At 39.2% G+C, this 14,382-nt stretch overlaps 1 protein-coding gene across 4 annotated transcripts in view; it reads left to right on the forward strand.

Annotated features, from left to right (window-relative positions):
* The window catches only part of SLC44A1 (solute carrier family 44 member 1), a 73,857-nt gene that overhangs the window by 12,645 nt on the left and 46,830 nt on the right, over window positions 1–14,382 (forward strand). For all 4 annotated transcript variants that reach the window (XM_032675888.1, XM_032675890.1, XM_032675889.1 and 1 more), the window contains exons 2-3: window positions 5,433–5,522; window positions 7,977–8,119. In XM_032675888.1, the coding sequence (XP_032531779.1) occupies window positions 5,433–5,522; window positions 7,977–8,119 (233 nt within the window). The remainder of the gene's footprint in view (window positions 1–5,432; window positions 5,523–7,976; window positions 8,120–14,382) is intronic.

Here is a 14,382-nt window from a genome sequence, read left to right on the forward strand (position 1 = left end):
TCAGAAAGACCAAAGGAAGTCAATCCCAGCTAGTTCCATGGCTTTTAAAACTGTCAGTTTGGTTATTAGCTGGGTTCTGTGCTTAAAAACTAAATAAACTATATCCCACTTAAAAGAATGGTCACAGACAAACACCGTTTGGAGGAACAAAGGGGAGTTCAGGTATTTGTGCACACCAGTGTTTGACGGCCTAGTACAACTGTTCCGTGAAAGGAAGATGTGTCTTAAACTTCATTAAATTTTGTAAATTAGAGCAGGGAGGAAGTCTTTTGTGTGGTTGATGTCGTGATTGAGATATTAAAAAATTGGAAGGTGGATGTAGTACAGAATGGAAACTAAGGACCCAAATTGATTAAAAATTCAATGTGCATTGTTGAGGAGAGAGTAGGCAATGAATTCCCCCCCCCCCCCAACCTTTAAGGAAAGGTCAAAAAATGAATGAATATAAATGGTGAAAGCAGTGGTGAGGTTCACATACACAGGTTCTGTGTCTGGCAGTCCTGTAAACCCGCCACTTGCACCAACAAAAGTTTCAGAAGTCCCAAGTGGTGTGAAAAGTCACATCCTTAAAGGATGGTATGAGCTGCTAAGGGGAGGATGGGTCAAATGCTGAAGTGCTTCAATATCCTGATCTGAAAAACCTTTGTAAATCTAGGCCTGGTTGTTTAGGTGGATGAATCAAAATGCCATACCTTGCATTCAGTGTTCGGTAGAAAGAAAGTGGCCATTTCTAAGTGTGGAAAATAAGAAAACTTATTCTCAGTTTCTGCAAATGGAAAACTGGATGCTTTGCAGCATCTTCATTTTGTGTTAGAACCAGGTTGAAAGAAAAAAAGAAACTAAACCAAAGCAATTTGTTGCTTCTTAAGAGAGAATGTCAAAATTATTTGTGTGCATCTCTGTTAAAAAAAATATTTCAACTTTTCTGTCTTATTTTCTCCTATTTCAACTTGAACTGGAACTGATTTAAACCAAATGCTGGAGTAGAAGAATACTGGGTCACTGTTTTTCGTCTGCATGTAAGGTTTTGTGTAGCATTACTTATGAATAGGGGTGATGAACCATTTGTCCTGGACCATTTGTGGACCTTCCAGGAGGTCAGAGCACGTGCACTTGAGAGCTTCTTCTTTATCCAGAGTGGCACAGCTCATGTAACTATCATGGTGTCTCCCAAAATATAACACCACTTGGCTTTGCTGCCTGTGGACATTGCTTTAAATTTTGTCTTCTCTGGACTTTTGACTAGTGAATCTTTCTGTAGGGTTTTGATTGGATATTCTTCATCCTAAGTCTCTTAAGAGAATTGGTTTGGGCTGAAAAATGTGAAGGTTGTATTTGTTTGTTCTGGTTTGGTTTTGGTTTTTTTGTCCTTAACTAACTGAATGAAGCTGTGACTTTATTATTACAACCTGGATGTTCATATGCAAATTGGAATAGTCCTGTACTCTCTAGCTGCTAGTTTATGCTCACTAGCTTAGCTAAAGCCCCGAGTATAACCTCTTCCTGCAACTTCTTTTCATCCAGTGGTTGTTACTCATGCTAGTTATTCACTGTGTTGCCCTTAATTCAGCCCACCTGCCTCACTAGTACCTTCATTTTCTTCTTCTTGAAACATGTCATCTGATCACTGAGACTTTTTCTCTCTGCTGCTTTAATCATGGTGTTGCAACATCCTCAGTTGATGGCAAATTCCATCTTTATCCTCACCGTACTCACATCTTTGCTACTTACACACTGCTTGATTATCCGTTTATATAGTGCTGCAGATGTCATTTAATAGGCTTCTTGCTTCAGTCACATCACTCCCAAATTTTACACTGCATGAGGCATTTTGTGTTTAAAATAAATTGTAGCTCCTTGTTTCTGTAGTCCCCTGGTGACATGCTGTGTTTTCACACTTCCTTGTGCTCTTATGTGTGTTGCCCTCTGGTTAGGGCAGGTGAGTGTTGTATGGCACCGCAAATGTACTGCTATTGCAGTTAACAGTGAAAGTGGTAACCAATGGTTTTGGCTACGCTAGTTTTGGAAAAAGAAATCTGGAGGAGGGGTTTCTATATTTGTTTTGGAGTGACTGGGTGCAGTGAATAGCAAGAAAATAACCTCTCTTTATTTTGCGCTTGCATACAAGTACTTGCTGTCTTGAGACTGCGTAGCTCTGAATTCAGCTAGAAAAGCCAGCAGCTAGTGTGCTGGCATTCTTCCTATTTCATCTTCTGCAAGAGAAAACCTAACTGCAGGCATCCAGCTTTCTATGTGTGGAATATTAAGACGTGATTGTAAAACTGCTGCACCAAAGGGTTCTGATTTGGTTTTGAGTTTGCTAAGTCTTGTGCAAAATGGACGGATGTAAACTTCTGAACACACTCATTTGGGTTCTTAAGTAAATAACTCATAAAATCACCACAGAAAAGCTGTTATGGGCAGAAAAATTGTTGCCAACCTGCAAGTTTGTCTTGGAGAGAAAGACTCTTTTGCCAGCTTCCCACTTTTGACTGATAATGCTCCTGATTCTCTGTGCTTTCATGTCAGTACAGATTGACCTGATCTTTGTTAATGGCAAGGATATTCTTAGGGAGCCTAGCATAATTTATGAAAGCTCTGTTTGAAGAGAAAACTTTAAATGAATCAAATAGTTTCAAAAAAATTCTTTTTTTTTTTTCTCTAGGTTATTTATCTTTCTTGCATAAGCAAATACTGTAGGCTCTTAATCCATCTGGAAAAAAGGCTAAAATCAGTAGAAGTGCTGAATTAGGGTTTCAGGCAAAGCATGTCTGCTGACATGATATGGTATTTCAGTTACAACGGAGACAAAACATAGTTTGCAGACTGCAGAACAAACAGCATTTGTTAAACCTTATGTTTAACAAACTCTGTCCTGTAGAGTGGACAGGAAGCAGTCAGTAGAGAGACACAGATACCAAAGTCAAAGACAAGAATAAAGTACTGTGAAGCTAAGGAAGAAGATTCAGTAGGAATCCAGAATACAAGGAAGCAACTGAGAAGAAAATAGTAGATAGATAATGGCAGCTAGCTCAGCTAGCTTGGGCTGTAGCAAGGACTGGAGATAAGAAAGATTGGACAGGCTACCGAAGATGAGTGTTGTTTTAAAACATGTTTAATTTCATACCTTTTTACTATGCTAGGTGGTTAAATTGAAAGTTAGTAAGTATCTAGTGCCTTTTGAGTTGCCTCCAAGGCTACTCTTTGTTTAAAATACCTTCCTGCTTTTTTTTTGTTGTTGTTGTTTGGTTGGTTGGTTTGTTTACATTTTTGGTTTTTTTTTTTTTTTTTTAGTTATGTTTTGTAGCACAGTAAGAGCTAGGGACCCAGAATTAATTTCCCTGTGTAACCTTCTAACTATGTGCTATGTCACGGCATTTCAGGTTTCTTTTTAACATATAAATTGCAGTCCACTTAGTAAATAAAATGGATTACTTATGGTAACTGTTACTTATGGTAAATGTGACTAGTCAGACAACCTAAATCCTTGCCAGAGCTATTTCAGAGGCTTTAAAAAATCCTATTAAGAGATTTTGTTTGCAGGTGCTACACAGAGGATAAAAAAAACAACCAACAAACAAAGCACAGTCTCTACAGAGCATTCTATTGCTCCCTCTTTTGCCAAGGGTAGTTTTTACTTTTAAGACCACAGCTATAGGTGAAATTTGTCTCTGCTGTTTGTAAATAAAAGTAAATTTCTGAAGAATCTGGAGTTCTTGGAGGGAATTTAGGAACAGGAAGCATGAAGCCTTATGTATTTTCTGCAATTATCATTATGCTAATTATAACAACATAAATGTCACAATCATGTTGTAAATGTTAAGTTTGAATCGTGTGTTAGTGCTGAGTGTAAACTGCCAGGATCAGAAGACAGTTTTTTTGAATGTGGGTAGTAGGGTGGATAATATGACCTTTTAGCACCCTTCACTACTGATTATTGAGTAAAATCTAAAGAAGCTGGACTGTTCAGAGATCACAGTAACTTTGCATAGTTTGAATTAAAATTATATTTATCATATCTGTAAGTGGAACTTCCTTAATAAAATCTTGCAAAAATAACATGGAATTCCCTAATGCAAAGTCAGACGACTTAGAAAACTGTGTGTTTTTGAAGCGTGATGCATGCAGAATTTAATTTGTATTTACCCAGTTTGTAGCTTTCTAATAGTAGTATTTGAAAAGTATTTGCTTTGTGCTTGTGTAATAACAAAAGCCAAAGTCATGAATATGAAAAAATGACCTTGCTTATATTATGTACATTACACACTATTGCTTTTTTTTGATTAAAAATCTGCAAAATACATAGTAGAGATAAAAGCTGTTGATATTTCATCCAGCCATTTTAGTTTAATTGAGTACTGATGTTTGCTACCTTGTTAGCAAAATCCTGAAGATGCTTCAGAGTCTTGAGAGAAAAAAAAAAAATCTGAATAGGTTGCCCCCTTTGCTCTGTCCCTGGAGAGAACTGTTTTGTATTCGTGCTGTATCAATCTCCTTTTCTTCCTCAGGGATTAAAAATGTGTGCATTTTTGGGGTCTCAGGAGTCCTATCTGAAGACTTAGTATTTGGGAGCCAATTGAAAAAGCTCATCTATAATCAATGTTTTTGTTGTAATAAACAAATTCTGATATGCTTAGATTTGTAGTACAGCTAATGCTTATTCTTTTCCTGAAACCTTTTTTCCTAGATGACTCTTTTTAACAGACTTTAATTATCTTAGCAATGTATACACACTTGAGAACTTTTACCTCACGAGCAGCAAACTATTTGAATTGCTTACAACTGTCTCTTTGTACTTTGCAGTAGAGCCTCCATCTTTGAATATTTTAACCTTTAAGTACACAGCTTTCCTTCCTGGCACCATCACAATATAGGCTAGGGATTTCTTCACTGAGATGTTAAGCTCAGCTGCTTTGTGGCAGGTAGAGAACTGTTCATTAAAAAGCAATTTCTTACCTCCTTTCTACATACACTGTAATTGTTAAACCTGCAAATAGTGTTTGAAAACTTAGGGACTTTTGGAAAGTTTAACATTTTATCCTTCTTGGAAATCAGATTACTGAAAGGTAGCTGTGGAAGACTGAAATAAAGAGATATCAATCAGTTTCATGCCATTAATTTCTGTTTTATATTAATAAAAAGTCAAGTGAAAATAACCTAGTTTGTGGGTAAATATTTGTAAATTCCTGGATAAATTACCTGTTTTCTGGATAAATAATATTTGTTGATCTAGCTTCCTGTGGAAGCACTTCTTTTCAAGTCTTACATGAGCCTTACTCTTTAAATCTTTTGACCAAGCTGCTTCAGCTACCTCAGAGCTTAAGGATGGCTCCTGCAGTATGTTAATGCCCCATAGAATAATTTTCTGCCTTTTTCTGCTGTGAGCAGACAATTAAAGTGTTGTTAACCTCATCTCTCTCTTCTCACACAAGAGCTCCAAGCGAGAGTGGAAGCCTCTGGAGGACCACAGCTGCACAGATGTACCATGGCTGCTCTTATTCATCCTCTTCTGCATAGGAATGGTGAGTAAAACTCAGATAATTCTGTAAATGTTATATAGTTAAAGAGTTTGCATTCAGAAGTTGCCCTTCAGTAACTTCATCACTGGGAAAAGTCAGGGTATATTTGCATGAGAACCTCTGGCTGTAGAACAGAAATGGGTAGTATGTCCTTGGTAGGGCTCCATAATTTATTGTTTGTGCCAGTTCTTTCTTCAGCTTCTCTTCCCCTCCAGTTTCATTTGGTAAGTGATTTACATCATGAAGATGTATCACTTGAGTCATGTTTCTTATGGGGCTGGATGTCCCAGAAGCGATAGCTTTGAGTCTGGTAAACAGTTCTGTGAATGACAGTAAACTTTCTGTGAGAAGCAAAGATCCTGAATATCAAAGAGTTGACTGCTTTTGGGGGGGTTGGTTTGTTTGGGGTTTTTGATTTGTTTGGTTTTTGTTGCCTTTTTTTTTCTTGGATGCTTAGTAGAAGCAGCTACTGTTAACAGCCATATTACTGGTGGTAAAATCTTTCTTTCAAAGTTATACCAGCTCTGTCCTGTGTGATGAAGCCATCACCTTTCTCAGGTCAGCCTCACAACCCTCTAGACTTTATGTTAAAAAAACAGACCTCCAAGAGCTGCAGTAGTGAAAACTAGCAATACACTTCTTTTCATCTTGTTTTGCTTCATGCCGTTCTTCTTAAACAGAGAATGTCTGTTTCTGTCTTGTATTGCTATGTTACAAGTAGTAGTCCTTAGGGGTTTGGGACTTAGATGCTGTCAGCTTTCTTTTCTGCTGTCCCTTGGTCTCTGGTGTTTGGAATAATTCCGCTGAAAAATTTCTTCTACTTTCCCCAGGGTGTTTGTCAACGGCTGTGCTTCAAATGCAAAAATTATAACGATTGTTTAAAATCATATGAATTACAGTGTCACTGTAATGTGGCTATCTTAAAATTACAAAAAGTACAGTAGTTCCTGAAATAAGTAGCTCTCTCTTTTGTGTTTGATTTTTTCCTGGCTTTATTGATGTTCCTTGGTTATTCGTGCATACTGACCTGTTCCCCCAATCATAATTAGGTCTGCTATGCGTGAGTGTCCCAAATTTTCCTGTCTAAGCAATATGATATACAGAGCAATTATCCTATTGGGTCACATACCTTGTTAGTTACTGTTCTAGAGGACTTCATTTGAAGGGTCAGGTGCCATGACAAGCCAGGAGGACATCACTGCACACTTGTAAATTAGCTTTGATAGAGGAAGGGCTGCATGATTTGCCTGTGTGTAAGGACAAAAATTCTTGAACCAGCCAAGAACCTGAGGACTATTGTATGTAAAATGCATGCTAGTATGTCCTTCACAGAATAGTAGGGGATCTGAGAAATTAAAAGTGAGTGCTGGAAATTAGCTTGAATTATTATGACTAGTGAGCCTTTTGCTCACTTTGCCCTTGTTTTCAGTTTGAATATTAGGTCTGTAAGTGCATTAGTGCACTGGCAAGGGAAACATAATGATTGCCTTGTCTGGAATTGATAGCCTATCCGTTAGAGAAGGTCACTCTACTGTATCTTCACACCTTTGAAACCACACATTTTCACTGTTCTGTGCTGAGTTCATTACCTGTTGTCATCATCTCATCTGATCCTGCCACTGCCATCTGTTGCTTCACGCATTTGTCTCAGCTGCTCAAATCTTAGCTTGTCTCACATGTGAAAGCAAGTTCACTGGTGGTAGTGGAGTGAGCTGATGGTTCATTTCTGCCTGTCAGTGGTGGTGTTAATGATGCTTTTGCACCAGTGTCCTGTTTGCACAATCACCATCTTGATCTTGGTTTTGCTTGTGAAGTGTGTCTGAAAGTTCACAGCAAGACCTGCCTACATGTTGATATTTTCCACATTACACTGTCTGAGCCATCTTGCTTTGTGTCTGTTTCTTTCCTGCATTTAAATCCAGCATATGGAACCACAGCAGCCTTGATCTGGTCACTTGTTTTAAGAGCACTTCCTTAAAAGAAACTTCTGTTAGATAGGCCTCTTCATTCTAGCTCATCTTTCAAAGCAAGTAATTTGAAGGAAAAAGTCTGAAAGCAAGAAAATCTGGACTGTGTGGAATTCTCTAAGATGCATAGTATTCCTTGACAGCTCTAGCTCTGCTTGTAGCTAGCTCTCCTTCATTGCCTGCTCTTGGTCTCCCTTCTGCTTCATGCACAATTCACTGACAAAATGACTAACAAAAAAACCACCTATAAGAGTCTTAACTATGCTTGTATAATACCCAGTGTTGGATATCTCAATCCTCTTTTAGGTTACATTCAATTTTTTCGTTGCACAGCATCTCTCTGCAATGGTCCTTGTCTTTCCTTTTTCAGGCCGAAAGAATTTTTAGACAACTTCTACTTAGAAACAAATTAATAAAACTGGCTTCTCCCAGCTGTCAAACAAAATATTGCTAAACTGTGGATTGTTTTTTTTTTTTTTTTCTCCTCCAGGGTTTTATTTGTGGCTATTCAATAGCTACAGGAGCAGCTGCAAGACTGCTTTCAGGATATGACAGTTATGGAAATATTTGTGGACAGAAAAATGTCAAGGTGGAGGGAATAGTCAACAGTGGTCTGGACCTTACACACAAGAAGTAAGTATGTAATTCAGTTGCTGCATTCTGTAAACCAGGAAAGGCAAAACCTTTCTTCCTTTGAGAGTGGTTTTCAATAAAATGGGAAAAGAGATATGCTAACTCATTCCTGCTTGTCATTTGGCACTTTTCTCACCTAGAGGACGACAATCTCTTTAACAACCAGTAACAGTAGTTGGAGATGTGCAATATGAATATAGCTAAAGACATTGAGGAATTACCTTTTCTTGGTATCCACTTCATGTAGGATATTGTATTAGGCCACTGAAGAGTCTAGTTTGTTAGAGTTTTAGGTGTGACAAGTATTTTCAGATTTAGGAGCTGACCTTCGATATTAATTTAGAAAGGTTTGCTTTTGATGTTGTATGCTCGGTTTCTGCTGCTAGGTGTAGGGGGAGATGAGGTATATCTAGCACATTAAACTGTAAGCAGAATATGTGTAAGTGACTTGTGGAGAAAATGCACAAAACTTGTAAGCAGCTCACAGCTCTTATTAAGCAGTATCAAGTTAAAACCCTTACTTACAGTTCAGGTATTTCCCATCTGTTGTACAGAAAAACATCCCACTGCAGTAGTAGTACTGGAGAAGTAACAAAAATTCTGGACTTACAGGTTTAAAACATCTGTTGAGGTCTGTCTGCCAGTCAGTGCCCAGAGTGCGTCTGTACAACTTGGGTGACTTAAGAAAGTAAACTGTTTAGCCTGACCATTGAACAGTGGTATTAACAGACCAAAAAAAAAAAAAAAAGAGAGAAAGATGTTTCTTTCACTGTTTGATTCCTTCAAAGAATTAAAAAGTTATTAATTTCTCAGTATGATAACCTTTTGCTTCACCCTTTCAGAGTAACAGAAAATCGATGATTTGCATAAATTATTTTGGAGGGATGCTTTCCTAAGATCTGCTTATTTGGAGTTGCAATACTAAAAACTTCTAAATATTTGATTTAAGATTTAATGTGGCTGGGTAATTGGTGATTACCAGAAGGACTTGAGATAAATAAAATGGCCTGAAATAATGTACAGATTTCTTCTGTCAAAAACCCCCCCACTTCTTAATTTAATCCCATCTTCCAGGAGGGTTGAAAGGCTTAAAATTCACGAAGCATAGTTTTCCTATTTTTTTTACATAGACATTTTAATGGTTTCCAAATCCGTGTATATTCAATACAAAATTGGCATTCTGGCATTCTGAGATAAAATGCAAATTTTAAAATCATAATTTTAAACTTACTTTTAGAAAGAAATGGTGTCTGAGTTCGTGTGAAGGTAGAGAAATTTAGACACCTTATTGAAATGTAGTAACTACTATTGTAATAGGCTGCTACATATGATAGAAATCACACCATCATGTGGAGAAACATCTACCACTGCTTAGTGATTTCCTCTTGTAAAAGCAAGCTCAAAAGACAGCAAATAAAATGAGACACTGTTTTTAACACAGTTAATAGACAGACTGTTGTTTATTAAGAAGTCTTAATGAGGTTCAGAAGGATTATGTTTTTGTAACAAAGATGTTGTGGCTTGAGGCATGACCTAAGCAAATTAACAGATACACTTTTAAGGAATATCATCATCTCTATTTGCCTGAGAGTAAGAGAAAACCTTCTACCAAGGCAGACTGACTGTTCACATGAAGTGCCTGGTACAGTCCAGGGTAGCGAGTTTTGGAAGAGATTGGTTCTTATATAAGCGAGTGATCCTTCATTCTCTCACACCCTATAGTTTCTTCTGAAAAATTGCCAAGCAAATTTAAACAGCTATCTGCTTTGCATCTGTCTCTAGCAGATGGAATTTCTCCAGTGTCTGAGGTACAGTTCATGGGAGTATTTCATGCTATTTTTATAAGAGTACTTTTCAGACAGCCTGTAAAAATAAGCTTTTCTTCCTGCCTGTACATTTCAGTTTGTGTAGAGAAGGAGGACTTTTAGGATCCACAAATGCAGTTCTGGAAACATGAAGTTATTTCATTTTGCTGGCAGGGTAATTCTGTTTTCGTTTCCCAATCCAAGGGCAGAAAAGCTAAATCATCTGTAAAAATAACATTTTCTTTGTACGTGACAGCAACCCATAGGCACTGTCATGTGGAAATGAAATGAATGTTGCCTGTGTGGATATGGAAATCTGGGTGGTAAGGGTGAAGAGGACAGTCCTCACAGGGATATGATTTGCTCTGTGTACGTCAGATATGCTGAAACCACTGAGATGAAATCTTGGGAAGGAGGGTTCTACAATTTGGTCTCATCAACAAAGAGTGGATCAGGCATCTTTTTATTTTTACCACAGAAACAACAGTACACTTTAATAGTCTAGGGTCAGACATGGCAGTGAATTCTACTTAAACCTATCTGCTTCAAGTAAGCTCCTTGCTTTACAAGTTCTGGTAGTTATAAGGGGCTTAAAAAAAATGATGTTTTATTTGCAAATAAATTATGACCATGGCAGACAAATGTAAGTCCCTAAAATGCTAGTTCAGTCTGATTTCTTGATCACCAATACTGCTTGGACAGAACTCAGTTTTTGCTGTTAACTCCACTATAAGGAGATGTGCATATGCTGCTATAGGGAATATAGCATTCCACCTTAACAAATGCCCTTGACCCCAGAAAATGGGGTTTAGGTAGGGGGAAAACCCAGGGAGAGTTTGCAAGCAAGCATGCAGAGAATTTGGTTGAGTGAAACTGCACGTGCCCTACAGTTAAAGACATTTTTGACACTAGGCTCTCATCTTCATTCGACAGATTTATTGGCACAGATCAATTATGATATTTGGTAGCTTGACCTATGTGCCTTGAAAAAGGGAACATGAGCAAAGAACAACCTGGGTAATTATTCCCTTTCAATCCAAACTCCCCATCCCTCACGTGACAGTCCGTACCAATGGCAGTGTTCTGTAGTCCACATTGTAATATGGTTGTTACGGTTCATATACCATGCTCTATAGGCTGTACACTCTAGCTGTTGATTTTTAGGCAATGTTTAAGATGCTAGCTTCGTTTGTTCTAAGTATTGTTTGTTCTAAGTATTGTTGATGTTCAGATTATTAGCTCCAGGTTTCACCTTATTGCTCTCTGCAGCTACCTGAAAGGAAGTTGTAGAAAGGGGGGGGAATCAATCTCTTCTCCCATGTAGCAGTTGAGAGGAGGTTTAGAGTGGACGTTACGAAAAATTTCTCTGTCAAAAAGGGTTATCAAGCCCAGGGAAGTGACTGAGTCACCGTTCCTGGAGGTATTTAAAAGGCATGTTGATGTGGTGCTTAGGGACATGGTTTAGTCGTGGACTTGGCAGTGTTGGGTTTACAGCTGGAGTAGATGATCGGAATGGTCTTTTCCAATCTAAAAGATTCTGTCGTTCTAAATCTACCCTCTTTTAGTTTAAAGCTGTTCCCCCTTGTCCTTTCACTGTTTGTCTATGTGAAAAATCACTTTCCCTCTTTTTCGTAAGCCCCCTTTGAGTACTGGAAAGCTGCTATAAGGCCTTCCCACAGCCTTCTCTTCTCCAGGCCGAACAGCTCCAACCCTCTTAGCCTGTCTTCATATGCTCTGGCCCTCTCATCATTTTTGTGTGCATCCTTTGCACTCACTGTAATGGGTTCATGTCTTTCCTATGCTGGGGGTCCCAGAGCTGGGTGCAGTGTGCTGGGTGGGGGACCCATGAGAACAGAGTAGAAGGGGAAAATTCATCCCCCTTGCCCTGCTGGGCTTCTTTTTACAAAGCTCAGGGTACAGTTGGGTTTCTGGGCTGCAGGTGTACATTGCAGGGCCACGTCCAATTTTTCATGCACCAGTACCCCCAAGTCCTTCTCTGCAGAGCTGATACTACATAAAGATGCATAAAGACACTTAATGTAAGTCTGCTGTACTGATTTTCATATAGCAAACATATTTTCATTTGCAGTGTTGAAGCATCTCTAACAGTATGATTGCCTTGTTTACTTCAGTCTTTGTGTTGCTGATATAAGTTATTTTGTTATCAACAAATTAGTCTATTGTTGATTGTAAATAACTGAAATTGCAGCACAAAGCATGTAAGTACATTCTTCTAGGAAGAAACAAAACCTGGTCTGTGATGACACAGTATGGAATTTTCTGCAGTAAAATCACTTATTTTCTATAAGTAAGCTTTATAAACAAAAATAAAATTAACATTTTCTTCTGTAATGCTGGTGCCTGGCATTTTGATTCTTGTTTTAACTGCTAGAAATTTTAAAAAAAAAAAATCTTACTTCTCTCTTCCTAGACTACGGATTGAAGCCACAGATTTGATAGCTTGGAATTTTCTGTGCAACTCCCTTACTTCTGTCAGAGCTGCCTCTGCCACTGCAGTGCAGTGTTTGAATTACATGTGTCTCTTTAAGTGTATGCCAGCACAGCACACTTGTGTCAAAACTGCATGTGACTCTGTAGCTGAGTTGCATTTCTAAACTTCCAGGCTTAAGTTAAAACGGTAGTATTTTACAAAATATTCCAGCAATTAAAATTACAACTTGGCCCTGAAATTTAAATTACTGTAGAAGTGGGCTGAGTTCCGTCTTGTCAGTGGCAACATTCCTCATCTGGCTTCCGTAGGTAATATGTGTTAAGGGACATTCAAAGAAGCCTTCTGTCCAGGAACTGGAGTCCAACCCTATATATCCTGGTCTCTGCCTAGGCTGAGGGATGGGGATGGACTGACACATATGGGACACTCATGCAGCTGGTTACACAGACTGGTACTGACAAAGTGCTGCCTTCAACAGCGGGACTCACAAACAGAAGCACAGCCAGCCACGTCCTCTCCTCCTCATGGGCTCACAGAGACAGAAGGTCACTAGTGCAGGCACACATATGACACTTTCCAGGTTCACAAGTTCACATACATTTGTGGATCCCTCAAGTACCAGCACGGCACCTCTGCTTACCTGTCACCCCTGCCCTGTATCTATCTCTTGAGTTCCTCCTACTCAGCAGCTGATCCATCTTGGTGCTAACTAGCAAACACTCACACACTCATCCCACAGGCACCCTGTGCTCACAGTTCTCTAAAATACCCGTGCAGACCCTCTGCCTACCTGACACCTCTGCCTGGACCCAGAGCCTCCTACGCACTATCTGATGAAGCTTGGAGTTTGCTGGGGAGTTACAGCAGGAGTTGAACTCAATTATCCTTGTGGGTTCATTCCAACTCAGGATTTTCTGTGATTCTGTAACATGTGTACACCTGCTTTGGCTCAGCCCCTGTCAACAGCCAGCACCATGTGGGCTGTGACCACTTGTGCTCAGTCCTTCACCTCTGTAGCTGCTTTTCTTTGTGGATGCACATTGTTCCCACCCCAGCAGCCCATTGCCAAGAGCCCTCTCTGCCCCAGTCACTGGCACTGAGACCCCACTCACTTCTGTAGCTGGCACCACAGGCCTGAGGCCCGTAAACCCTGATCTGATTCTAGTTGCTGGCACCAAATCCTTCATGCCCATGCCAGTCTCCCCAGTAGCTGGCACTTAATCCCTGCAGGACTTGCAGCATCCATACACATGGAACAGAGACTGGAACTATGCAGAGAGAGAGTCAAAGGATTTAGTAATAGGATATGACAGACTGCAGTGATCAGGTGCTGGGATCAGTGTACTGACCAACACCAGCTTGCATGCAACTGTCCCTTTTACACCCCCTTCTGTCTGCCACCCTGTCCCATGCACACCCCCTCAGCAGCTCACACAGTCCCACTGACCACTCCTACATTCTGTATCTGTGGGTTTGCATCCTTTTCAGCCACATAGTCCCTGCCTGCAGTTTCTTGATAGCCCATCAATTATTGTGATTGACTGGGTTTGTTTCTGATTATTAATACAATAATCTGATTACTATATTCTGATTCTGATTATTAATATAATATTAACACTAAGTAGTTAAGGTTTATGTTGAGTGTCTCCCTCCTTTTCCTTATTATCTCACTTTGTCAAGGTGCTTAGCCAGATAGTCTTATGGAAAGTTAATAATTTTCAAAATCCACATATCCTTACCAATTTATGTGACTGACTGGGTTTGTTCCTATCCCAACGGGTTTTACTCTGTAAGTTCTTGTTCGTGGCTTCTTTGACCAAATAACCTCAAATGAGCAGACACTCTTCTTCCATGTACCCTTATAGTATAGAATAGCAACTGTAGAAACTTGCCCTCATGCAGTGGAAGCTTTGACAGGAGTGTTCAGTTAAGACAACTATTGAACATCTTGGTATTAACTCAAGAGTATTTTCTTTGAAATAAAGGAAAATTGTGGCTTATTGCTC

The sequence above is a fragment of the Chiroxiphia lanceolata genome, chromosome Z (assembly GCF_009829145.1).
Source record: "Chiroxiphia lanceolata isolate bChiLan1 chromosome Z, bChiLan1.pri, whole genome shotgun sequence".
Classification (NCBI taxonomy): Eukaryota; Metazoa; Chordata; class Aves; order Passeriformes; family Pipridae; genus Chiroxiphia; species Chiroxiphia lanceolata.